Source organism: Anabas testudineus, chromosome 23, assembly GCF_900324465.2.
Source record: "Anabas testudineus chromosome 23, fAnaTes1.2, whole genome shotgun sequence".
NCBI classification, from domain to species: Eukaryota; Metazoa; Chordata; class Actinopteri; order Anabantiformes; family Anabantidae; genus Anabas; species Anabas testudineus.
The window spans coordinates 11,344,216-11,370,931 of NC_046631.1; the positions used below are offsets into that span (position 1 = coordinate 11,344,216).

The window sequence follows — 26,716 nt, forward strand, 5'->3', positions numbered from 1 at the left end:
CACATGCTGTATTTTCAAGTTATGTTTTGAACAAAGTACTAGAAACAAAGACCCCATTTAAACCACATGATTCATGGGTAAAAAAAAAAAGTGTTAATTATGATAATTGATTCATTATTGGAGTCATTTATAAATTTCACGTGAACATGAACATGTTTTTCCATCATACAGGTTCTATTTTAATGACTTTTAATGAGTATAATTTAGACCTGAGACAATTAGTCAGTTAATCATATAGTTGTTTGTGGTCTTAAAATCATAAAAGTCATTTAAAGTCATAAAATGCCAAAACTTCCAGCTCTTCAAATGTGAACATCTGTTAATTTTCTTTCATGACAGTGAGCATGTCCGTTTCTGCCATCTTAGTTAAGACGTGAATTATCTATTAAGCAAAAATTACAAGATGAAAGATTTCAGCCTCTCAAACAGAAAGGAAAGATGAGTTGTTTCTGTTTTTGTTAATCACAGGAACAGACATTTAAAGTTTCCATTAAAAGTGTTTCAGTGTGTTTGAGTGTTCATGTGGGCACATATCTGTTGGTTTAATTACGTGAATTAACACCACAGGCTCCTACAATTGTTCACATTATTTCATTAATGACAAATTTTTAAGATATCTGCATCATTAAATCAAACATTAGAGGTCTGGTCTTGAAGGACTTTCTCAGTTTTTACTCCTTTGTTTTCAAATTTTATCAAATTGGCCTAATTTGCTGAACTTAAAGCTGAAACTAACTGTGGTGGGGCCCAGGGCCCCATTGGAGGCTAATCTGTCCATGTTTAGCAATGTTCTACATATGCAGTATTTAGAGGAGCGACGGGGCAGGAAATGAGGAAATACTTATGTTGCTGGCTTGTAATTACGCCTCGACAAAAAGGCGCACCCTCTCACACACGCAAACGCCACAAACACACGACTGACCTCATTTACAGGCTTCTACAGACAACAACAAAACAGCGATCATCTTCATATATTTATTGTGATCATTTTTGTCTGTTTATTAGCCGAGACACAAAGCTATAAGCTGTTTTTTTTTCTTTTGCTGGCAAAACAACAATAGTTTTGAATCTAGACACAGAGGAACTAAATTAGAGTCACAGTTGGTCGCTTTACCACAAAACAGCCCATGCAGCAGAATACATGGTATATTTATCCATCTATAGGCTCGACAGGTGAAATTAATCTAAAGTGAAATAGTTCTTGTCATCACTAAGAAGACTCTCAGGCACATGGTTATCCATTTGTTCAAAAAAATAAGCTTTTACCACTTTACACGACACAAATCAAAATGAAAGCAAGCTGTATATTGTCAAAATTAAATCTTAGATGCTCTGGAATTTTAAGAAAAACAACAACAAAACAACCCAAAATGAGTCTAGCAGGATAAAAGTTGGGTAAAAGTACAGTTATGTACACTCAGGTGTCCATCAGTGAGCAGATCACTTCATGCTGTCTGATCTTCCAGGCGTCTGAATGATGCAGAGATTGAAAAGCGTCTAATGGTATGAAACTCTTGTTCTATTCGTCTATGCAGGATCTGAGTTGTGTTTTGGTATCAAGCTGCTTAACTCAATGAGAAGACTGACATGTCTCACGTCTGTATGATAAAAAGTAAGCTACAGCAACCTGCCTCTTAGTTTAGCTTAGCATAAAGTGCGTGTATGAGTGAATTTTAATGGGCATTTTTAACCTAACTTGTTTTTTTGTGTTATAAATATGTTTAGGAAATTGTGTAGATAGTTTCCAGGAAAGTATAACTGATCATTTAACAGATTCAGCTGTAGTCAACATTGAAACTCACTTATTTTCAAGAACAAGTGCCACCAGTAAAATTAAGTGTTACAAAATTGTTAAATGCCGTAAATATATATATTTATGTGGCACATTCTGTTTAGAAAGGCCATACACCAGTGACATGCCATAAACTGCAGCTGCAAAAACTAGTTAATTAATCAATAATCAGAAACTCTTTGATCAACTGAATAAGAGCTGCATTTTTCACCAGTGCCAGTTTTCCAAATGTGATGATTTGCTGCGTTTCTTTGTCATATATGAGACTATAATATAAATATTTTTTGGGTCACAAACAAACAGTGGGCTGGACATGATGACACTATTCGGAAAATAAAATGTTGTGCGAATGGATCGATCTTGAAAATCATCTGAATCAAAATATGCCTCTAGAACAATAGAGTGGTATACCATCATCCACAGAATTCCTCTGTTTGAACAAAACATCATGTTTCTGTTTGCATCACAGGGTGAACAGTTTCTGAACACACACTCGGTGTTAAAACCTCGCCACCCTGCTCTTCATCTCCGTCTCCGTCTCAGTGCTGCCTTTTGTAATATTTGCAAAACATTAGATGTTCTAGTGTCCAAAAAAAAAACTACAACAAAAAAAACAAAAAGCATATCCATTCCCTTACTAGTCTCATGAATATTTTGTCCACTCGTAGCTTTTAACACCTAAACACGAGTCACCTTTTCCTCCACTTGGTGTGACGCTGGGAGGTGATCCGTTCATCCGTCCTCCTGTCCGTCTCTCAATAAATCAGCCAGTCAGGAGTTCAGTCATCTTTGTAGTTGGTCCAGACAGTTGTTTTTTTGTCATCTCAGGCAACAGACAAAAAAGAAAAGACAGTCATCTGTCTGACCCCTGACCTTTGACTCCAAGCTCTTGGTTTTGTTTCTCCTCCTCAGGCTCTGGACCCCTCACCAGGGTGTATGTGTGTGTTCAGGTCAGGGGTTTGGGCTGTCCCGGCATCGTCAGTGGGCGTCTGAGGACTTGTTCCCTGTATTAGACCGGTTTCCCCTCCGATCTTCTCTTTTTCTTTCTCTCTCTTGTTCACTCATTCATTCTATTGCTCACTTGCTCAGCCCGGACCCAGACTCCAATCAGCGTCTCCTGGAGGACAGAGCAGGATATTTACTGCAGACGCGCTGAGCAACATCAAATTCCCAGCCTCAAAACCAATCTACAGTATGCTGAGGATAAAGTTTCATGTTTTATTCTGTAAACAGCTACCTGCTGCAGCCAAAAACAATGCTACGATAGTGGTGAGAGTAAACCTCAGTCCGGTTTGAGGGGGTAAGGGCAGTGGATGCTGTATGTTGCTCTGATTGGAAACTTCTTCCCCACAAAATAGATGATCATCCCAATATGTAACATTGAGGAAAGCACCAAAGAAAAAATGCATGACGTTTCGACTTTGGGTTTCAACATTCATCTACGTGCATCTCTGTCTTTTTAGCTTAAACTAATAATCAAACCCTCTAACGTGTTCATGGAAGACATACAAGGTGTTATTGATGTCAAAGTATAGATTCTCAAAATCTCTTTATTTAGAAATTTTTTCAGAGCTTTAAAAAAAAAACCTGAACTGGAAAAGAGATTGTCTTATTAATATAAACAAGAACTCTTCAATGAAACCTTTTCTGCTTTTTAACTGACTTGCTGAAGCTTCGTCTTATGGTAATTATATTACATTCAAGTCCTCAATGTTTGTCTAAAGCAGCTCCAGCTGTTCTAGCCAAGTCTGTGACATATCTTTGGTTTCTCTCCTGCTTGTCTTTCCTGTCTTGCCTCTCTTGTCTGTCTCGTTTCTCATGCCTTTCATTCCTTGTTCTTTTCTCTCTGTTCAAAGAGATACCAATGAGGCGAGGTCAGTACATAATAAGATACTGTGCCCTAATCCAACACATCATTTCTGTGTTGACGCGTCAGCAAACAGGACTCACGTCTCACCTTCCTCCAGTCTTGAAGATGAGGTCAGCATTGGGAGCGCCTTTCGGGTGCTGGTAGCGAGGTCGGCGCTCCCGGTTGGTGTTAGCCGGAGCTGGACGCTGGGCGAGGGACTGCATCATCTCTGTAGCACACAAACACCAGTGGTTTAATCAATGATTGCTCATTTTGTCAACAAAAACTATGATGGATATTAAATAAATATTGTTTGATGACAAAAACAAAACTAGAACTAAAAAAAAGGTTTTAAGAACAACAAATATCGCCAAATTCATTACACACATAAAAAGTAGATGGCTGATCTCACTACTACTGTTCTAATGCAGAAGCTGACTTAGCTGCTTGACCTGCTGCACTATCAGTAATAACAAGTATCTCACGTTTCAGTGTAGTTATTTGTGAGTAACGTTCTGGGAAATAAGGAAATGGAAAAACTAATTCCACTTTGCGTTTGACGTAGAAACGACCAAGAAGCACGCCAACATTTAGGAAAAGCAAAAGCAACTGCTTGATGTTGATGCAACATATTCAACTTGTTTTGTGTACAATCAGATGCAGACTTTAATGTCAGGCCAGCAGGTACAAGAGAGCGGTTCACAGTTTATGATTTACAGAGAAAAGTCATGCTGTCGTATTACTGCGGAGTCACATGGACACTATGTGTGTGAAATACTTGTCTTAATAGCTATACCCTGGTAGTCCTCCTGCTCCTGTCTCTCATTGATGTCCAGGGTGAGTTTCTTCATCCTCATACGCTCCTCCTGTTCGGCCTGCTGCTGGTTGAAGTGATTTGCCGCCAGGTGGGACGACAGGGGCACATTCAGGATCTTGTACTGTTGACGAGAAACGCATACATTGGCATGACGCAACATCGAGGACCAATAACAAACAGAGTCAGTCACATGTCAAACTTTGGTTCAAATGATTTTTTTAAATGTGACCATGGATCTGATATCTCTGGAAGTTAAAATGTACAGTGTCTGATTTTGTTTTACTTCGTCAAAACCAAACGCCCTCCCCCAGCAAACACACACAGGATGCTTTTATTCACTACAGCACTAACCCGGGGCATGTGTTTGTTTACAGACAGAAATGTCATTTTCCATCCACACACCTCACTAACACACTTACAAAGATATTCTGTGTTCTCTCCAACTTACATATGAAGTGATTTTTTTTCCTTGTGCATATCTGGCAGCTGCAGAGTGAAGCCGTGTGGACTCAACGCCCTATTAAACCTCCCAGCCCGAGCAGAGAGCTGGACACACCCTACAGTACAAGAACCAGTCTCTGCCCTCCAACCACACATTCCACTCCAGGAGTATATACAGAGTTAGATTTTCTATAGATTCTGAGGTTGATTCATCCATTTCCCTGGTCGAAGTCACCGAGGTAGTCAGTAAGCTCCTCGGTGGCAAGGCACCAGGGGTGGATGAAATTCGCCCCGAGTACCTTAAGTCTCTGGATGTTGTAGGGCTGTCTTGGTTGACACGCCTTTGCAGCATCGCGTGGAGATCGGGGACAGTACCTCTGGACTGGCAGACCGGGGTGGTGGTTCCTCTTTTTAAAAAGGGGGACCGGAGGGTGTGTTCCAACTATAGGGGGATCACACTCCTCAGCCTCCCTGGGAAAGTCTATTCCAGAGTGCTGGAGAGGAGAGTTAGGCCGCTAGTCGAACCTCGGATCCAGGAGGAACAATGCGGTTTTCGTCCTGGCCGTGGAACACTGGACCAGCTCCATACTCTTGCTAGGGTGCTCGAGGGTTCATGGGAGTTCGCCCATCCAGTCTACATGTGTTTTGTAGACTTGGAGAAGGCGTTTGACCGTGTCCCTCGTGGCATCCTGTGGGGGGTACTCCGGGAATACGGGATTCGGGACCCTTTGTTAAGGGCCATTCGGTCCTTGTATGACCGGAGTAGGAGCTTGGTTCGCATTGCCGGTAGTAAGTCAGACTTGTTCCCGGTGCATGTTGGACTCCGACAGGGCTGCCCTTTGTCACCGATCCTGTTCATTACTTTTATGGACAGGATTTCTAGGCGCAGCCAGGGGTCGGAGGGAATCCGGTTTGGGAATCACAGGATTTCATCTCTGCTTTTTGCAGATGATGTTGTCCTGTTGGCTTCATCAGACCGGGACCTCCAGCAGGCACTGGGGCGGTTTGCAGCCGAGTGTGAAGGGGCTGGGATGAGAATCAGCACCTCCAAGTCCGAGGCCATGGTTCTCAACCGGAAAAAGGTGGCTTGCACCCTCCAGGTTGGGGGGGAGATCCTCCCTCAAGTGGAGGAGTTTAAGTATCTTGGGGTCTTGTTCACGAGTGAGGGAAATAGGGAGCGTGAGATTGACAGACGGATTGGTGCATCGGCAGCAGTAATGCGGTCGGTGTACCGGTCCGTCGTGGTGAAAAAGGAGCTGAGCCGAAAGGCAAAGCTCTCGATTTACCGGTCAGTCTACGTCCCTACCCTCACCTATGGTCATGAGCTTTGGGTCATGACCGAAAGGACAAGGTCGCGGATACAAGCGGCCGAAATGAGTTTCCTCCGCAGAGTGGCTGGGCGCACCCTTAGAGATAGGGTGAGGAGCTCAGTCACCCGGGAGGAGCTCGGAGTAGAGCCACTGCTCCTCTGCATCGAGAGGGGCCAGTTGAGGTGGCTTGGGCATCTGTTTCGGATGCCCCCGGGACGCCTCGTAGGGGAGGTTTTTCGGTCCTGTCCCACCGGGAGGAGGCCCCGGGGAAGACCCAGGACACGTTGGAGGGACTATGTCTCTCGGCTGGCCTGGGAACGCCTCGGTGTCCCCCCGGAAGAGCTGGAGGAGGTGTCTAGGGAGAGGGAAGTCTGGGCATCTCTGCTTAAGCTGCTCCCCCCGCGACCCGGCCCCGGATAAGCGGAAGAAAATGGATGGATGGATGGATTTTCTATACTTGTGAAGACCACTGACATAATGCATTCCAACTAACCATCATGGTTAAATGCTCTCCTCAGCGTCACAGAGCTCTGTAGCATTGTTTCGGTCTGTTTTGGTTTTCCATCACTGCTTGTACTGCTTAGTTTTTGGCTGCAGCAACCAGCAGTTTTCAGATGAAAACCTTGACTCTGATAGAGTCATGTGTCTTTTCATTCAGAAAATAAATGAAGGTATTCAGTTACAACCATGACCTATATCTAAAATGGAACCAGCTACTTTAAACCAAACCTATTCATAATGTTGCCATAAACACAACTTCAAAAGTGGTAATGTTAGCAGATGTGGAAATCAGCAAATGAAAAAAAAAACTTTAAAGGCGATATTATGGTAATGTTGTTGACCTAAAAACATTTTGAATCTTCAAGCAGTCATTTGTAAACGCGAGTCCCCCCTTACAATAGAGATATGTCTTTACAGCAGCGGTTTAATACCAAGTAATCTAGTCCTCACGAAAAGTGCAATACGGTGTGCAATCACACAGCGCTGAAAGTACAGAGTAAATATTATTAATTCTTTTTAAACTGATTCAGTTGAGTGAGTAAATGTTATAGTAGAACTGTATCACTCTCTCCTCCTCATGTCATGTTTGCTCTTAGATATTCAGTGAACTATAAAGTGATTATAAAATTGTGCATGACTGTGACCCAACAACTCCATTAGGTCCCTTACATCCTCTTAAGGATAAATCCTAATCAGGCATTTCTTTATGCTAACTGCCACCTAACACAACAACAAGTAAGGCCTTTGGAAGAGTAGCATCTGCAGAGGACAGAGACTACTAAAAGTGGGGAGATCGATCTCTCAGACAATTCAGAGTAACTGTTTAGTACACATCATACTGCAACAGTTGCTCTGTGTCCTTGTAATCACCTGCTGCTTGTTGCCCTTGCGTGTTAGCATGACGAACTGCATGGTGTCAGAGATGTCAGCGTCTCCCTCTCCGAGGCAGGGCTGACCAGAGCCCCCCTTCTTCAGCTGACTCTTCAGCTGCAGAGGAATGGCCACGTCGAGCTGGTGCACCTTCACGGCCTCGCCACTGCGTTGCTGCAGTGACAAAACAAACGTAAAAGTTTTTTTTTTTTGTGACCTGTCCCCTCTTTGCGTTCCTAACCTTCCAATGTAGCTAGAATAAAATACGTGAAAGTGAAACTAAACTTAACATACACAATGTGCAAAGGGTATTCACATTTTAGCCAACAGGTGAGTCACAAGACATCATACCTGCAGGTTTTCCAGCATCATCTTATCCAGAGCCTGAATGAAGTCCTCATCCTCAGCACAGGCCACATGCTTCAGTCCACCACCACGGATTGTCACCTCCTACACGCAGGCAGCAAATTAACATGACTAAATGTACACATCGTTAAATCAGGACCTGTGTTTTCTCTTAAAGCCAAATTCAAGTTCTCTCACTTCCAATAAGCAAGTCAGTACTGTTCTACCTTTCTAAATCTAAGTATTAACATTCATTCATTCATTCACATTTCAAAGGCTGTATTTATACATTCTTCACTAAGTACTTAGTTCCTACCGCCCTTTTCATGTGAAATCTAAAGTAAAATGTTTATTCTTACATTGTTCTCCTCATCAGTCTCATTCTCTTTATTTGAGTCGGTCAAGTAGTCAGTGTTCTCCTCTTCCTCTTCCTCCCTCTCTTCCTCTTCATTCTCAGATCCTTCCTGTGGGAAAAAAGTACCACAGCTTGTTAATGGACACTCTAAAACCACAAGTATAATTTAAACCAAAATGTTTCAAAATGATTCAACCATTTCCTTTCATTGAAACTTTTACCACAAGCAACATCTGATCACAGACAGAGATCTCAGATTCAACATGATAATGCAAATCCTGTATCAAGCTACAGTTTACATTGTTTAAACAGGTCAGGAAATTGATTTCTTGACAGGTCACAAGGGATCTATAACATTTTGAAATCTGTTCTCAACAAATCTTGTTGGTCTGCTTTGCTTTCACACCACAACAAAAAAACAACAGAGGCCACTTGGAGGTCGACCAAGATCTTTCTTTTCAAGCAGTCTTTGTCTAGGTGTATAGTCTACAATCAGTGTTTCACACTTCACACTAACAAACCAAACCAAACAGGTTGAGCTAATAGTCTTCTTATGCTTAGGACACTGACAAGAAGCTGAACTCTTCTCTAACAAGAAACATAAAGGAAGGAAAAAAATTATTCACAAACAATCAGTTGTCAACTCATTCTGAGTGTGAAGTAATCTCATCTCTTCACCAATGTAACACGGACACGTGAGCAGACAAGACGTGATCAGACAAGATAAGATGTGTCTCCAAAACCGAAGTTTTGGAGACACATGTCACCATTACATTAGGACTCACATCCTCCTCCTGTTCATTCATTTCACTTTCGTTGCCCGACTGCTCCTCAGTCTCAGCACCTCCTTCTTCGTCATCATCGCCATCGTCGTCTTCCTCATCAAGGCCCTCCCCCTCGCTCATAGCACTGGAGCGACCGTCCTTCTCTAGAGCCAGACCTTTATGAAAACACATGATAAGAAAAGCGAACACACAAAATGAGGACGCTGAAACTCTTCTGAGCAAACAAAGAGTAAAAACCTTCTTGAAAGACAGTAGAGAATAATGAAGTTTAGAAACACACTTTTTTATTTAACGAATTTTTATCATTAATGGCTAAAAACAAAACAATTCCAACTTGGAAGAGCAGTTTTACTTAAACAAAAGATCGACCTACAATTAGAGCCAATCCTTAGAAGAGAATGACTGTTTGTTTAGTGTATCGTTCTGTTACCAGTCAACTTGACTGAACGATAAGTACAATCAGTCATAGCGTCTAATTATGCAATTGTGGTCACTGCAAAGAAATGAAGTCAGGCAGCCTAAAGTTGAAGATCAGGTCTGGCGTGACTCTAGGAACGAATGGAATGCTTCATCCTAGGTGAAGTATGAAAGGTACAACAATAGTGCCACTGTTCAGCTTCGGGGGACCCTCATCACCCTCATTAATCACTCTCTACTCTACATCCTACATACATATAACCACAAGCAAAAATGTTACGCAAAAGCATACATTAAATACATTTACGCAAAGCTTTGGGCACTTAACTACTCCGGTACATTTACTTTAACAGCTGGGTTTAGGGATTTCTTTGCAGTTCAAGATCTTCACGATAATCTTACAAAATACAATGAAATGATTTAAAGATTAAAACATTGCTTCAGATGACTTGTTAACAGTTCCATCAAAGAAACAAAGAACCTCTATGATTCACCGAGACAACGACTTAAATAACAGACTCAACACAACTTTGTACACTACAACACTCCTTTAACAAAAAACAAATACTAAAAAGCAGTCCAGAGAATTAATCCAAGTTTTTTTATAATAATCTAATTGCTCTCCCATCAACTATCTCACAACAGATAAGAATGTCTTTGTGACTTTTTGAAGGTGCTTAACTTGTAGGTAGGGCAGTCATGATATGACTTTGGCCAAAACAATTCACAGCAACAATCTAAAACATATATTTACATGTTTCACTCTCAAAATCCGACTATAAGGGGACAGAGAGCGGGTGTTTTAACACTTCCACTCTCTCATAGGGTGGAGCTGGTGTTTACATTCTTCTCTCAGCAGGTATGAGATACACCTGCTACACAAACACTTCCTCCTCTTTTCCTCACCCCGGGCATTTTCTACAGAAATGACACATTATACCCTGTACCACAGGTTGGATCTAATCATTTATTACCATCATAGAGCGATTAGACACACTGTTAAAGGATAAGCAAGAGAAGATAATGATATTCCTTAGAAAGTGTAAAACATTGTTAATCATTAGATGAAAAAAATAATGGAAAACGGAAATTATAGGTTTCCAGAGAAAGATGACATCTGCAATTTATTTTGTCTGACAAATAGCTTCACACAATGATTTTCAGTTTACAAAGATCTAATCCTCCCATTTTAAAAGCCGGAACCAAGGAATGTTTTGGTATTTTGCATAAACAATTACTTTTTTTATTGTAGAGAAGACAGATGCTCATCACATTGACGTTGAAAGGGACAAAAACAAAACTATTTTGGCAGTGACCCATCCATTTTTATGGGACAACTAAAATAAACTACATTCACATAAAAACACTTGTATGGACGTCACAAATCAGAATTTACAATTATCATTATATTATTAAAACCTTTGTCCCGACTGTGCCCTTAGAGTGGGTGTATGTGTTCTGTGTGTATGTTTAGCTAAGCGAAACCTGTCTGACAGATAGATCACCGTCAGAAAGTAGCATGAGCGTCCACCTACACACCAGGGAATGCTGCTCAGCCGGGACAACAGAGAACAGCTCAACCAGAGCGACTGGCTGCTAAGCAATCACTCACATTCTTTACGCAGCTTGCAATTAGATACTGAATATAGAAAAATGCCTCAGTCATTCATTCCTATATGGACATATTGATTCATTCTTACCCAATTTAACAAGCACTTCCCTCTCCAGTTCGGTGACCTGTTTGGTGGCTTCTTCCAGGGAGCAGCTGATCCTCATCTTGGGCCTGAGGAGCTCCAGGGTATCGCTGATCATGTAGTCGATGTCGATGGGGAAGGGGTGGTCCTTGGTCCAAACATCTACACTTTTTTTCCACCAGATGTACCGCTGCAAAAAAATAAAAAATAATCTTAGTCTGACCATGAAATCAGATACAAGAGAGCTAGCCCAATTGGAAGCTTAGGACATTACAAAAAGTCACATAACCTCACATCACATCACATCACATACAGCACCGTGCACTGTTATCTATCATGCAGAGCCATCACGGAATAAAGCAATCAGTACCAAATTCATCATCACAAACTGTGAGCATACAGTCAGAGTCAATAAGAGCTACAGTATCTTGCTGCAGGTCGTTTGGCCCTCAGAGCTCTGATGTGAGCGTCACAGAATCAGTCTGGGATTATGTGAAGGCACACGGGAGCCTGAAGTTCTCCAAGAGGCATGAACCAACCAACCTAACAAGTACCTTGAAAATCTACCTGCAAGTGTGTGTTTTAAGTCCTGATTTGAAAGCAATGTGAATTTTATCTTATAGATGCAGTATATCTCTAAAGAACGTCAAGTATCTGACAATGGCACCACCTTGTGGCAGATACTAAATGTTGATTTGAATTTTATTCAGCCTAATTTGACTATATTAAGGTTAAGTTGAGCAATATTTAGTATATTTGTTGTTGTCAACAAATTCCATGAATTTTTTTCTGTGCCACAGGAAGAGCTCCAACTTAACCACAACAACAACACAATCTGTTCCATCCTTCCTTATACTGCATTTCACAGAAAATGAGAAAACAATTTTTAGTGAAACTGGCTCAATAAACTTATCACTGCAGCAACATAAGTACCAAAACTATTCTTACACTGTGTAAATATTGCTGCTTAAAAGAACAGAGGAATAAAACAGCTGCAGCAATAATAAGGTAAGAAGCTTTGACTATGCTTAATCCCTTCTGCAGTGTTTAAGTAATAGCCAAGTTCAATTTAGTGCATTGTGGATTAGGCTTTACAGAACGCTGCTACAGTCCATGGGAGTTCAAGGTCAGGGTTCACATGACAAGATATTAATGATGCTGAACCTGACAATATTTACATGATGCATATTTTTCTCTGGTGGGTCATCCAAAATCTGTATTTCTCTTGTCTCAAATAATTGCTATAGCTATTTGTAAAATATTTTATGAATAAACATCCAATTTTGAGTTGACAAAACAAAATACAGGGACTAGGAGCACCTGAAAGTAGATGAGGAAACAGTCCAATTTCCTCTTGCTGGAGCCTCGGTCAAAGTACTGTCCACAGGTATCAAGCAAGGTGCAGACCAGACGGATGCGAAACAGGTGCTCTGGAGGGTCCAAAGGGCTGGGGCTGCCATCCAGATTAACTCCAAAGGAGATGAAAGAAAAGAGGGTGCGGAAAATGACGGCCGACTCTACCATGCGGTAGTTGTAGAGCTCGCCCAGGAACTTTGCACTACTGATCCGCCGCTGGTTAAACTTAGGCTGGTTCACCTGAGAATCGACAGTGGTAGAATAAGAATTCAGATGCTGCACTTGATTAAAGATAGCTACACGTCAATGTGAAATCATGCATTAAAAGTCTTGCTTAAATCTGTACATAATTAAAAGTATAAAAGAAAAGCAGCAAAATGTACAGAAAGTAAAAACAAAAACTACTGAAACTAATAAAAAAATGATACAGAAAAGATCATATCAGACCTACATAATTAAACACTGCAGTACAGTATGGTAAGTTACTAAAGAAGGGTTGACACAAACATGAGCATGGTTTGGATTCTACATGTTGACAATCTGTCATCAGTCTTCTGAGCCTGAGTTATAAATTCAACCTAAGCACGCGAGTAGACTAAGACGGCATTGTCACCATGGCACAAAAATGCAGCAGTTTTGTTTATATGAATGTGACAACACAGACTTCCTCTACAGTCAACTGTCAAAAATATCAATCAAGATTAGCATCAGGTTCTACTTGTCATCATGTCCTTTCACTGTCACCATTCTGAACATTTTTACCTCCATGCCTAGACGGATGTCCTCCAGCACTCCATCCACCACATGAATGCCCACATCTTCCTGGTAGGCCACCAAACCAGCCAGCAGATTGGCCACACAGTGGATGCTGTTGTACTTGACATTCCAGATGTTGACCATGCAGCAGATCAAGTAGCTCTTGACTTCGGGGTCCTGCCAGGGCAGCTTGCGCATTTGCCTCAGCACTTTTTCAGTGGTGACCTTGGACAGGTCCTTGTAGAGCAGCTTGCGAATGTACTCCTGCAGCGGTGGCCTCCTCTTCTTCACCGTCTTTTCCATGGGTGGGGGGTTGCAGTAGTAATAGGCATTCTCCACCATTGTCACATAGCGTGCGTCCAGATGCTGCGCCTGCTTTTTACGCATCATTTGCTCCTAAAATACATACAGAATTTGACAAAATATAAGTCTTTCTCTATTTTTCTTTCCTGAATTGTATTATCGTCTTCTGCTTAAATCCAACTTTCTACTCTGGCAATGATGTGCACTAACCAGCAGGACGCTGGTACGCAGGTGAGAGTCAGGGGATCTGAAGAGGAAACGGCCACAGGTCTCCAGCAGTGTGCAGGCCATCTCTATGTGGTGATGGGTGAAATCAGACAGCAGCATCTGTTGAGCCACACACACAAACATAGTTTTTTTTACCCTTTATAGTTCCAGTTAGATTTCTTACTACTAAAATAAAAGCAATGTCTGTGCAGCAATGTGTCATACTCGACATGTGAAACAACATACCCTTGAAGCTTGTGCTCCCAGAGAGCAGTTGAACTTGATAATAAAGACTCTCAGACAGCGATTTTTGACCCACCTTGAGACAGTAAAGTGTGTCTGTTTTTGAGAACATCTTGAACTTTGCCAGTTCCCCAATAAATCTGACTGTTTTGTTTTTTGTCTCAATGTTGATCTGGTCTTTCTTCCGCATCTAAAAGCACAATCATTGGAACAAACAAACAAACAAACAAACAAACAAAAAATTTAATCATATGCAGCATTGTGTAGATGTTGTGAACCCAACGTTCTTTCTATTTAAAATGGGACAGTTAAAAAAAACAATCCAAAATTCAATCTAGTCTTACTAAAATTAATCTAATCACAGTAAAAGTGTGTATTACATCACATAACATTAATAAATCACAAGAACTAGATAGAGAACCCACATGAAACCTGAAGTCTCCCTTCAGCATGGAGCAGAGGTCCTCAGCCACGTCTGACATGCAGGGATGCAGAGTTGCCACCAAGCGAGAGTAGAAGGGGAGGAGATCCAACCTGCAAAAGGAGATAGAGTCCCATCTCCAGTGATCTTCAGCCCATAAATTATGTTGATAGCACCCACTGCTGGAGTTTGAATGTAGTGGACTAGGCTGGAAATATTCTATAGTTTTCTTATTATTGGTAGTAAACTCCATATAATAAACACAACCAACAAATTGAATTCAGCTAATCCTACTAAGCTTACTATTACTGCTAAGCCCAATATGTATTTTAGTTATCATAGCTTTTCAGTAAAAACATCATGACATCATAAAGCTGTTATGCCAATGTTTACACATCCAGCAGATACTAGAGCTATTTATCTGAAAAGTCCAAGTTATCTCCGTACACAGAGTCAGCATATTTACCTTTGCCTGGGGACCGTGAAGAGGGCTCGGACAAGCTTCCTTCTATTAGATTTGGTGTTCATGTTCATGCAGAAATCCATTGCAGCCTGCACGAGACGATACAGTGCTTATGAATGTACATATTCAAAATTCATACTTGTCAGTGGCCTGCAACTACTCATCTGTAGTTCTGCATTATATGAGAGTAGAAGTCAACATAGATAAAATTTTAATACAATAACTTTTTTTTTATTATTTCAACACAAAGCAAGAACTCCCAAGACTCCTTTCTTGCAAACAATACTGTTAATCACCTTGTCTATGAGGTCCCTGTTGACGCAATTGGGGAGCTGCTGGATAAAGGCGTCCACAATTAGCTTCAAGTGGGACCCTGTGTTGGCCTCTTCATCCTCTTGTTCTACAAAGGAAACAAAGTTTATAAAAACCTATTTAGAAAAATCACACTGCCTAACACCAACATAACCAGACAATAAAGAGTTTTAGGACAGCACACAAATGTGCAATAATGTTATATTATTAGTTGTTTTTGAAAGGGACTCCCGTTTACCTTGCTCATCTAGCAATTTTTTTGCAAGTTCCTCATTTTCCACCTCATCTGATCCCTCCAGTTCAAGGGGCTCATCGGTGATGTCCAGAGCTTCCAGTTCCAGCTCCAGTTCCTCTGTGGTGCTGGCTCCATCCTTCCCCTCTCTGCCATCTGCCCCAGTCAGCAAAAGCAGCACAGTCAGAATAAAATTCTCTGAATCTCTTTCTTCATTTGTCTGTGGATTTATTACACATACCTTTGGTGTCATCCTTGTCTTTTCCCTGGCTGCTCTTCTCGTTGTCCTTGAAGAGGATGGCAGGAACAAAGGCTTTCAGGTCCACCAAGTTCTCATAGAAGTTACGTGCATCTTCATCTTCCCAGATCCCTCCCTCCAAGTCATACTCTCCAGGCTTACCAGGGGTGAAAATGTCAATGCCAGGACCATGTTCTGACAGAGAAGAAAGAAGACAAAATCATACACTAAAAAGTCCAAAGATCTCTGCATCTTACTGCAGTCACAGTTTAACTTCATTATCTTATAACCATAAAACAGCTATTTTGATTTAACTAGTCCTAGAACAGATGAGGTCACACACCTTCCTGTACAGTTTTGTCCTGAGGCAGCTCTGGCATGTTTTCATCAAGCAGATCAGCCAAGGACTGAGTATTGGCCAGCAACTTCTGGTAGGAAGTGGCAAATTCTTCATACTGCTTGTGCCTGTCCTCACTCAGCTCCCCTTTAGAATGCAGGATACGCCTGGAGAAGAGAACATGTTAAGAGGTCTTATCATAGTGAACAGTGTCTAAAGAGCATGGTTCTTAGTGGAGAAATTAGGTCAGAATTGCTCAGGTAGTCACCTGTTCTGCCGTTCAATATTCTGCAGCTCACGGTGATCCTTCTTCAGGTGCTTGGTGAGTGATGTGAAATACTCCCGTAGAAGGTTCAGGAAGGGTTGCTGTTTCTCTGTGCTTATTATCTCGCTTGGAGGGAATGTCAAGCCAAACTTCTCGGCAGCTAGTTTCACCTTGCGAGGCACCAGACCAGCAATGTCATCCCCACAGTGCTTGCAGAAGCTAATGACCACTGACACATGAGTGTGTGTCTCCCGGTCCGTCCCAATAATGTTCTTCAGCTGCTCGTAAATGAGTGAAAGACCTTCTTTGTCTGTAAAGAGACCAACAATGGTGAGCTCTGCAATAAAGCGCAGGTCTGTGCGCAATTTGCTGACATTGGGCGCCTTGTCTTCCTTCCTTGCTTCAAAATGCTTCTTCCACGCCTGTAACAGTAGCGGAGCAAACTCAGCATACCGTTGGTGGAAGAGGGAGCACAGGTGGACAGCGCAGCCTACGTCAGAGATCTTCAGCTTGGCCTCCACAACAGAGCTCACAGCCTCACCAATGTATTTGCTGAGGTTCAGTGAAGCAAAGTCGTTGGAGAGCGAGTCTCGTTGCTGTTCAGTAAGTGTACGTAGCTTCTTGACAAAGGCAGTGTTCTTTTTAAGGCTGGAGTCCAGTCGGCTGAAGAAAGCCTCTTCTGGCCGGCCCTCCTGCGCATTCTGGTTCTTGCTGCGGAGTTCCTTCCTGCACTGGTGGCGCTCCCAGGCCTCCTGGTGAAGCTGATGCCCTTCTTCCTTTTCTCTGTAAGAAATAAATAAAAAGGAAAGGTTTTGAAAGAAATGTAGTCGGAAGGAAATCTTGAATGAACAGGGATCACTTAAATGTTTGGTGAAATCTAACTGTAGAAAAACATGAGTTTATGAGCCATGAGTTCTACTTGTTTAATAGTGAAAGTAAGAGCATTTCCACACGCACAATGCAAATCTCATGGGATTGGGACTAAACAGCTGTGTAGCTACAAGCAAACCTATCAATCTAATCTGGAAAAAAATGCTTCAATTTCCTAGGGAGCATAAAGATTGGACTCTGTAGCAATGGAAAGGTCATTTTTTTTGGGCAGTAAGTGTATGTTGCAATGCATTACTATACTGTAGGCTCATAGCCTACTGACTTTGGCACAGCTTTTTTTTCCAACAACTGCTTTCTTTAAACACTGAATGATCAAGTGGTGTTTTTACTAGAGAAGACGTCCGACTCAATTCTTAACTCTTACCTTTCATAGACAAGCTTTAGACATATCACTGTTGAGACATGTCCCTGTCTCTTAGACATTTTAAGCAGGAAACAAGTAACCTGCTCGCATGTTAGAGTGCATTACAAGTGCATCCTTGTGTGGGAGCCAAAGCTGCAGCCTAAAATCATACTGTAATCTTTATCTGGGTACATTTTGTCAAATTTCAAAATAACTAAAAGTATTGCCAAAACCAATACAATAATTTCATGTTGCACAGATAACATCAGACTACAACTATAACTGGATTACTTTGATACTGTGTAAAATTCCCAAATGTGATGACTAGTAATAAATATTTAACATTATATGGGATGTCTCCTTTCTGCAGTATCCAAGTAGTTGAGCATTCAAATGCATAAAAATGTATATGCTGAATCTGACAGTATGTGCAACAAGGACTATCAGCAGTACAGTGAGGCTTTGCAAATACATGCAAAGTTTTACCACCACTTACTTTAAGAGAGCTGCCTCCTCCTCACGTTGCCTTTTGGCCTCCTCTTCTTGAAGTTTCCTCTCTTGCTCCTCCTGCTGTTTCTTCTCCTCCTCCTCTTTCTTCTTCTGTTCCTCCTCTGCTTTCAGTTTTTCCTCCTCTTTCTTCCTCCTCTCCTTTTCCTCTTTCTTCTTCTTTTCCTCCTCTGCACGTTTTCTCTTCTCCTCCTTGCTGCTCTCTTTTTTTCCACTCATTTTGGTTTCATCCTTTGCTTTGTCTCGAGCAGATGCTGGTCTTCTTTCACCATCTCTGTCTTTCTCTTTTTCCTTATTACTGAAGGAGCAAACATCTTTTTCATCCATGTTTACTGAGCGCTTGCGTTCAGCTGGCATACTGAGGAAAGACAACAAAAACATGGGCTTTAACAGCAGCTGTTATAAAGATACTTTCGCTGTCCTTCAATATTCATCCATCGGTTGCATACTATAAAATACTGTAACAGCTTCCTTATTTTCACCTTTTTTCCCAGTTGGTGGTCAAACAGGTCCCCAGGTTGAATTTGGAAACCAAAATATAGCATTTTATTATCAGCTTTGTTAGCACATTCTGTGTATGTGTTTCTTTCTAATCTTACATACCTTTTGTTCCTTTCCTCAAGATATTTGTAATTTTTACAAAAGTAATTACTTTTTATACTATGATGCATTTACTTAATTTGAAGTTTTACTTAACGTTACTTTTTGTTTAAAGATGGAAGCTCAAGACAACCTTATATCAGTGTGTGGTGATGATTACTTGAATTTTACAATATGCTGCATAATATGGTATGTGGGTATGACAGCTGGATGTTGATTTTATATCGAGATTTTATTTTTCCCTGATCGTGGTCCACGACATGACAACACACAGAAATAAACTCAAGCCATTCACTATTAATATTAGAGTAATTTCTCAATGCCTAAGTTACCAGAATTGGACATGAAGCGATGGGCTCGTTAGAAATAATTCTCACAATGAGTTATTGGGCATATGTCGATGTTTACAGAAGAAGGTGGATCTATAACCATCTGTTGTGTCATTAAATTGAGTCTGACACACACCCACGCAAGAGTTACGTTGCAGACACCGCTAGTTAGCCACCTTACCCAGCTAAATAGTTTTGCATGATAACGTTAGCTCTCATTTATTTTTGCTATTTAGCTGAAGAGTTTATTTAAACGTAGCCATGAAAAATACTATCTGTTTTATAGTGTTGGTTTATAGGGTTGAAACGTTTTAAACAAATTAACTGTTAATGACAAAAACATGTTAGCATTAGCATAGCTAACCCGTTTAGCTAGGCCACTTGAATGGACGCACTAAAACCAATGTAAACAAATGTCCTAACACCGTTAAATCAGCAGTTAGAGAGTATTAAGTCATTCGTGTGTGTACTTACAATAATATACACCATAAATACCTGCTCGGCAATTGTAATAGTTGTATAAATTTTATTGTAAAATAAAAAAGGTTTACCTGCTAATTGTAGCAAAACAAACATCGGTCTTTAGCGTTGGTTTCCGTGTGAACCGCTGAAGGACCCCTCATGTTGGTTCCACATTTTGCCTTAGTGAAAACATCATTATGATAGTTTTTTTACATATATTTACAATTTTTAATTGTACATGTTTGTACCGGTGAAATATTATTTAACGTGTAATTTAAAAAAACATGTGTGTTTTAATATATTTAGTTAGTTTCGCATTTACAGGCAATGCCTAGGGCGACTCGTGACTGTTCTCTGAGGTGAAGCAGCTGTCATCTTTTCAGGACATGCGTAGTGTCGTGTTTACTCTGCATCATTTATTCCTTCTTTTCATGAAAAATCACGACTCTGTTTTATTAGCTCTTGATAATTTTACCTAAGGTGCTACACTGATTTAATTTGTGATAAACTAAACTAACTGAATTTAGAAAAGGCCTTCAATAGACACAGCGGGGTCTTTGTGAGGCTGAACAAGGGTTCTCACTTTTTCTGTCTCAGGGGAGTTCAAATATTTTTGAACACACACTTTCCATTCATTTAGTCATCTCCAGTGCAGCCGCTGCGTGTGTGTTTTAATAACACAGTGTGGTTGACACACATAACTTAAAGCTCAGCTCGGGCCCACAGGAAATCTAGACAGAAGAGCTGTTCACAAAAAAATTGCATTTAAGGTGTGGTTGTAATGAATGGAAGTAGTTAACGTACAGCAGGTTTACTGTTATAGTGTAAATTAAGGTGGGACTCTGGAAGTTTAGAGGCTGGAGCCGCCAGACAACATGGCATGTCTACAGTAGTGAAAGTACCCAATACAGTTTTAAAATACTTTGCATTATAATAACATATTACTTTTAATAAAACATGATACAGATTATAACATACATTTACATTTGCATTAACATTTAGTTATTTGGCAGATGCCTGGGATCTTTTGAGGTGAGGGGACCACTGGACGTTGTTCGTTTGCAGAGCACAGTGAGCGAGACGGATTGTATCTGGGCCTGTTTAAATGAGGTGGGAAAGGGGCCTGTTGTGAGAGATGTGTTTGTGATTTGTGTATTGGCTGTGATTAGAGTGGATGTAGTTGTTTGATGTACAGTGGAGGGGATAAGATCAAGAGAACTTACTTAACTTACTTAAATGAAAGATCTGAATACTAACAGTGCTTTTCTCAATTAGTTAATCAGCAGGAAAACATTAAAAAAAAGCTGCAAAGTCATTAAATCTGTTTTTTTATTCAGCAGGCTGAACATGTCCAACACAATAATGCGAAATGAAAATAGTCAACTTCTGTCGTGTGATGAGGTACATGTGCATCACAGATACAGACATTGTCCAGTCAATGAAAACACACTTTTTCTGATTCCTGAAAAGAAACATCTCTGTGGAAGTAAAACGCTGAAGTCTTTAGCAGTAAGATGACTTACTGTAGATAATTTAAAAGAAATTAAATACACACCAGACAGCAGCTGACGCTTCAATCTGTCCCTCACTACCTGAAATGTGAACTGACTGGGCTTCCCTACATTCCCCCTGATCCGCGACTAAAACGGTGGATCAGCAAACCTCCTTGAGGTGCGAACCTGAAATGTTATGTGCAGGTGATTAGAGTCCTCTCTCTCACACACACGAACAGCTACAACAAAACTTAACAGATTGTTAGAAAAATCATTCACAAAATAAAGAAAAAAATAAATTAAACCAACACTGAATGACTCTAAGAGAAATCCAAAACTAGAAACTGAAATGCTGCAGTTATTAATACTAATTTTAAAAACTGACAAAAAAAAGACTTTAACACTACAACTGTTATTTTTTTCAGTGCGTGTGTTGAGCTGCTATGTATTCAGCTGTAGAGAAAATAAATCACAATTATAATTTTACCAGTACCATTACTATTATACTATTACCTGGCTTTCATGGCAGTGTGTGTCTCCAGTAGCATCAGAAAACAAAAGACTGTGTTGTTGCCTGAAGAACTATGGGAAGAGTGTAAAGGGTAGGGGTTGTGTTGTTGGCATGTTCTACACTTAATCCCATTTCACTTAGGGAGAATAGGAGTACTATCCTGAAAAGTACTCATAATTAACATATAAAAAATATATAATGACATTTGTATGGCTGCTCATACTATGGACAGTTAATAGCATGCTGCCCTGTAGCTGTTTGACAGCCTACGGTCTTTGAGCCAGACGGCTCTTTCCCTCCTCCTGTTCAACCAGCTTGAAATGAGTGTAAGACAGGATACCTGCCAGAGTACAGAGAATCCCCAACGCCTGAATGTAAGACAGGAGGACACAGAGAAAAAAAACACACGTTTAGATGAGATAAGTGTGAGATCAGAACCAGGCAATTGCTGCTTCTGATAATTAGAGCAACAGAGCAAGACTCACCTGGTTGAATGACAGCGGGTCATGGAAGAGCAGGTATCCTCCAATCAGAGTGATGCAGAATTTGAAATGACCAAACATGTTGTATCTGCAATCTCAGGAGTCAGGAAAGCAAAGTCTAAAATCTCCAGGAATCCTATTAAAAAAAAAAAAAAAAAGACCAAGAGAAGCTAAAATAAAACACAAACCCATTCCCAGAAACCTCCTCACACAACCCTCAGATCTCACCAAGAAGACCAGAAACCTCCTCAATATGTTCTGAAACACCTTTTCACAACGGTATGAAAGAGTGCCACTAAGCTACAAATGAAAACAGGAAGCCCCCTAAAGAAGAATTTCTCAAAATCCCTGGAGAACAAACGCATTTAAAATGATCAGAACGCTTCCAAAAAAGAATAGAAACCTCCCCAAAAGCCCAACAAAGGTCTTAGACCTGTCAAAGAACACCTCAAAGCTGGTGAAAACACCCTTCAGACCTGCAGAGGCCTCTTTGGGCCATTGCATATTTGAGGATACGTTACAGCTGAGGTGTTCCCAATGATCCAGTAGATGGATAGATTGACCAGGAACGCCACCACACCTGAGAACAGCACTGTCAACTACAAAACAAAAAGACAAAGTGAAACTCAGGTAATTATGATAAGCTTTACAGATCAGTAAGTAATGCTTGTACAAAAATAAGATATTTTGCTAAAATGTGCAGTTAACATGCAGGGATGTTTCTGTGTGGATAAAACTCCTCCAACTTCATTTAAGACAGAGGTGGAAACGCAGGTAGAGGAACTAATGTCTTCACACTGTGTGGCAAGTTGAGTCTCACCAGAGCAGGCAGGGACCACGGTCCAAATATGCCTCCGTCTCCAGTCAGTGGCTCAAAGAAAGGAACAATACAGAGGAGGAAGCCCGATGACAGAGGAGCCTGACAGGGTAAACACAGAGTTAACACTGCTGTTATCATGTCACCATTAATCATCAAAACCAGAATACAACCAGCTAGACGCAAATACAGTCCCAGATCAGTGTTTGGTACTGCCACAACTCTACTCTACTCGCCTTTGGTAGTTCATTTTCCACAGGGAATAGTACTAACATTACTGGTCCCAAATAGAGAACAAGTCTACAAGTTAATACTAATGTGATTCTCTGTCATAAGATACTGAGTATTAAACAGCCCTGTCACTGACACACCTACAGCGCCACGTTCTATCAAGGTGCTGTTACACTTCTGCTATCATCAAATTACAAAGCTGTGCTGCTAATGATATTACATCTGGTGTTGAATCATACCTGATAGTACAGAAGCTGCATTGAGTTCACCTGGAGCTCATGTTGTTTAGCCCCCACCCACTGAGAGAGAGAGAGAGACAGACAGACGAGGAGAAAGATAGTCATTTTAGTTTTGTCAGATTCACTTAGTTTTTCCTGTCTTGGAGACATTTTATTTCAGGGTGCATTTTTACTCACCACTTGGTAAAGCGATGTTACCAGAACTCCCAGCGATGCAAACACTGTCCCCAAGAGGTTGAACCGCACGTCATAGTATGAGTTTAGTATCACGCCTAACGTTATTGGCACCTGTGGAAACGGACAAATGAACCACAACATTCTACAGCAGCTAAATTCAACAAGCTATCCTGCTGTCATCAGCCAGAACTTCAAACTTTTCTTCCATTTAGTCTGTATTCTTGATCCATGAGATGGATGAAAGGAATGGGAGAGGACACAGTTGCATGATTACAGTGCTGGTTAAGTGGGAGTTAAAAATAGACGATAAAACCCCATATCCTTTACTTTTGGGGCTTTTAAGACATTTTTTACATTTTGCTTTATTTGTTTGGTGCTAGTAAGGGAGTAGATTTCTGAGGTAATTCTCAATCTGTGCAATGTATCCGGTCCACTGGCAGCAAAACAGCCTCAGAGCATGATGATACCACATTGTTCTTGGTGTGGAATGCCTTAAATGTACTTTTCCAATTATACCTCTAGTCACTGTGGCCAAACAACAAGTCTTTCTAAGATCTCACCACATAACTTCCACCCAGAAGGCTTTTATTCTCTGTCTATGTGGTCAACTGCAATGTTTTTATTCATGCTTGAAAGTGTCAAATTTAGATCAGCGGCTTCTTTCTTGAATATTCTTTCTTGGCTGTGTAGACAGTGACACTGTTAGAAGAGTTTCTCCATCTCATTAAACTGAATTTACATGCAACACATGACACTCTGAGATGTTTTATGTATGTTTCTGTAACAAGGAGATCATGTGTGCTTTTCTTACCAGTGTCAATTTGATTTTGGTGGAGAAGGTCTTCTTGTAGTAGGTGGTCTGGATGAGGATGATGACAGGGGTGGTCATGGCTTTCGCCAGCTGGTACGTGCCTATCGAGTTGTTCTGCAGGGAAAGGTTGGTGAAGGCCACAAACCCGCAGAAGCTCAGAGCCAACCACACAATCCTGCGAATGGGAAGGCTTTTTGGCGAGAAAATGTCCATTTTGTTACAGATGTAGAGTCCCAGCCAAGTGACCACAAAGTGAACAAGGGTCAAGGTCATGTTAGGGAAGCCATAGTGCACATAGATCCACTTGTTGATAAAGACAATGCAGATGGAGGACAACAGGTTGACCAGCAGGCCGGCGACGATGCGCCTGTTGGCTGAAAAGCCAAAGAGTCGATCAGCCATGGTTCTGGAAGGCTCCTGGCTTAGCTTTACCCAGCTGAGCTTTGTTTAACTTAGCTGAGCTAGCTATTCACACTGCAGAAATAATAAATGTAATGTTAAAAATTCTGAAATGATTTGTACATTTTCAATTATGTTTTCTTTTCAGTACTTTATTGCTTTGAGCTAATGAAGCACCATTTCTTTAACAGTTACATCATTAACTCATAAATATATTGTACTTATTAAACCACTATAGTCACAAGTTCCTTTGTAGCTTCAGATAACAAAAACCTTATCTGTTAATACAATATTATGTTTATTATAAACCAGACTACAAAATGGATTTCACTTCCACCATAACATAAAAATGTTTTCATAATTTTGCATCAACATTAGAATATACAATTTTAATATAATATATAACACTTATTTCGGAAATTTTACTACGTTTTATATTCAACAATCTGGCTCCAATCACCTAATAATACTGCTGTTGTATGTATGTTGTACTTTTACTTTGTTTTATACTTTTAACTAGCTTTCATAAGGCTATGCTGTACTACAGCTTTAGTTAAAGATAACTTGGCAAATTGAGATTTATATAGAATTTTATATACACAGTATAAAACATATGATCAGTTTAGGAAACTAAAATAATAGACTAAAAGATATTCTAAAATCTATTAAGAAAAATACTGAAATTGGTAAATTTACTTTCACTTTTGATACTTGAAACTAAGAAAGTTAATTTATCATTTAAGACAGTTTTAAAATAAAAAGTAGAAACTACAATATTTAATATATAACACTAAAATTCAGTAGGAAGTAGCAGAATGCAATACACAAAGAGAAACAAGAGTAATTTTTTATTCCCAAATGTTTTTACTAACCTGTAAAATAACTAAAGAAGACAGGTGAGAGAAGAGTTTGTGGTTTGGAACAGTTCACTGTAAAATGACGTTTTTTTAAATGAAGTTCGGCGTGAATGTCTGAACACTCACATGAAGTAACTAGCAGTAAAACTTAAAACTAGAAATTACAGGTTCAACTATGGGCGTTGTCGTTAATTTACACCACAGTTTTAAGATGATAAGTATGTTTGGTAAGTCTGAACATATTAGTTCATTTTATCCAAACGCCACTAATTTCCCCACTGTCTGTCTGTCTGTCCTGCCCGTCTCTGATTGTGCCACGCAATAAGAAAAGTTTACCTGTGGTCTATAACTGTCCATCGGTGTCCCTGCTTCTCCTCTCCCCGCCTGTGCCTGGCTGTCTCCGGCCAAAAATCAACCGTGAGTTACCGAGCTGTGCGTGCACCCCCACCGCGGCGGACGAAGCTCCAATCCCGGCCTTCGCACGGACGAATCCCCGCTGCTGCGCTGGAAGAATTCCTTCGCTGCTCTCCTGCTGAGTGCAGCCGTGGTTTCTGGTTCAAACCCCGGCTGTGTGTTCCTGTTTCCTCCGTGTTTAACTCCGTCCACTGCGGGTGTGTTGAACAACAGCGACTGCTAAAGGACTGGAGGGTACTGATCCTTGTTAGTATAAGATAATAAAAACTAATACTTTGTTAATCCTATAGGGAAATTAGATGATAAAGCGGCACAGTGACAGACTAAGAGAGAAAAGGGTAGCAACTAAAGAAAGCATGAATTAGTTATGTTTAACCACTTATAAATATGTTAATTACAGCTTATAAACCCTTTATAAATTACACCACATTGGAAAATTATACAGAATAACACCCCCAAACACAATATGATGCATGTGGAATATATATTGAGAAACTGGCTCATGAAAGGTCACAGGCAAAATTTATAATTCATCAATCTGGCAGGAAAGCTGTGATGACAACTGTATTATTATTATTATTATTATTATTAAAGGTGTCAGAGTGATAATAATTGAGTAAATATGAGAAAGAAGAATCCTTTTTTCTTCTAGGCTAAAGCTGAGACCCAAAGTTAAATAGTTAAATCTGCAGGGAATTGTTGGTAGCGTAGTATTTGATTGATTAAGTGAGATCTTAAAGTTTGATTTTAACAAAACAGGCTCAGTGAATATTTTTGTGCTCCACACTCCAGCACAACAGGTGGCGCTAATGCACTTTGCCACCTTCCATTAAAGACGAAGAAG

General features: G+C 40.5%; 2 protein-coding genes across 4 annotated transcripts; both read right to left on the reverse strand.

The window, feature by feature from the left end:
• Positions 1-961: 961 nt before the first annotated feature.
• On the reverse strand, positions 962-19,590 carry upf2 (UPF2 regulator of nonsense mediated mRNA decay). 3 transcript variants are annotated; one of them, XM_026363433.1, is made up of 21 exons: positions 19,531-19,590; positions 18,040-18,408; positions 16,313-17,092; positions 16,051-16,211; positions 15,711-15,902; positions 15,476-15,625; positions 15,222-15,325; positions 14,929-15,014; positions 14,467-14,575; positions 14,118-14,231; positions 13,802-13,918; positions 13,295-13,684; positions 12,497-12,772; positions 11,183-11,366; positions 9,066-9,220; positions 8,285-8,389; positions 7,932-8,030; positions 7,581-7,754; positions 4,438-4,579; positions 3,750-3,870; positions 962-2,906 (listed from the first exon to the last, which is right to left on the reverse strand). In XM_026363433.1, the coding sequence occupies exons 2-21, from the start codon at positions 18,405-18,407 to the stop codon at positions 2,900-2,902; spliced, it is 3,834 nt and encodes a 1,277-aa protein (XP_026219218.1). In that variant the 5' UTR covers position 18,408; positions 19,531-19,590; the 3' UTR covers positions 962-2,899. The 3 variants fall into 3 exon arrangements, with proteins under 3 accessions (XP_026219218.1, XP_026219217.1, XP_026219219.1); XM_026363432.1 differs by having other exon boundaries at positions 962-2,909; XM_026363434.1 differs by lacking the exon at positions 962-2,906 and adding an exon at positions 2,916-3,638.
• An 892-nt stretch (positions 19,591-20,482) lies between these two features.
• On the reverse strand, positions 20,483-26,057 carry slc35e3 (solute carrier family 35 member E3). The gene is made up of 8 exons (XM_026363466.1): positions 25,795-26,057; positions 24,203-24,676; positions 23,392-23,502; positions 23,215-23,274; positions 22,748-22,846; positions 22,444-22,526; positions 21,931-22,015; positions 20,483-21,813 (listed from the first exon to the last, which is right to left on the reverse strand). The coding sequence occupies exons 2-8, from the start codon at positions 24,602-24,604 to the stop codon at positions 21,712-21,714; spliced, it is 942 nt and encodes a 313-aa protein (XP_026219251.1). The 5' UTR covers positions 24,605-24,676; positions 25,795-26,057; the 3' UTR covers positions 20,483-21,711.
• Positions 26,058-26,716: the final 659 nt, after the last annotated feature.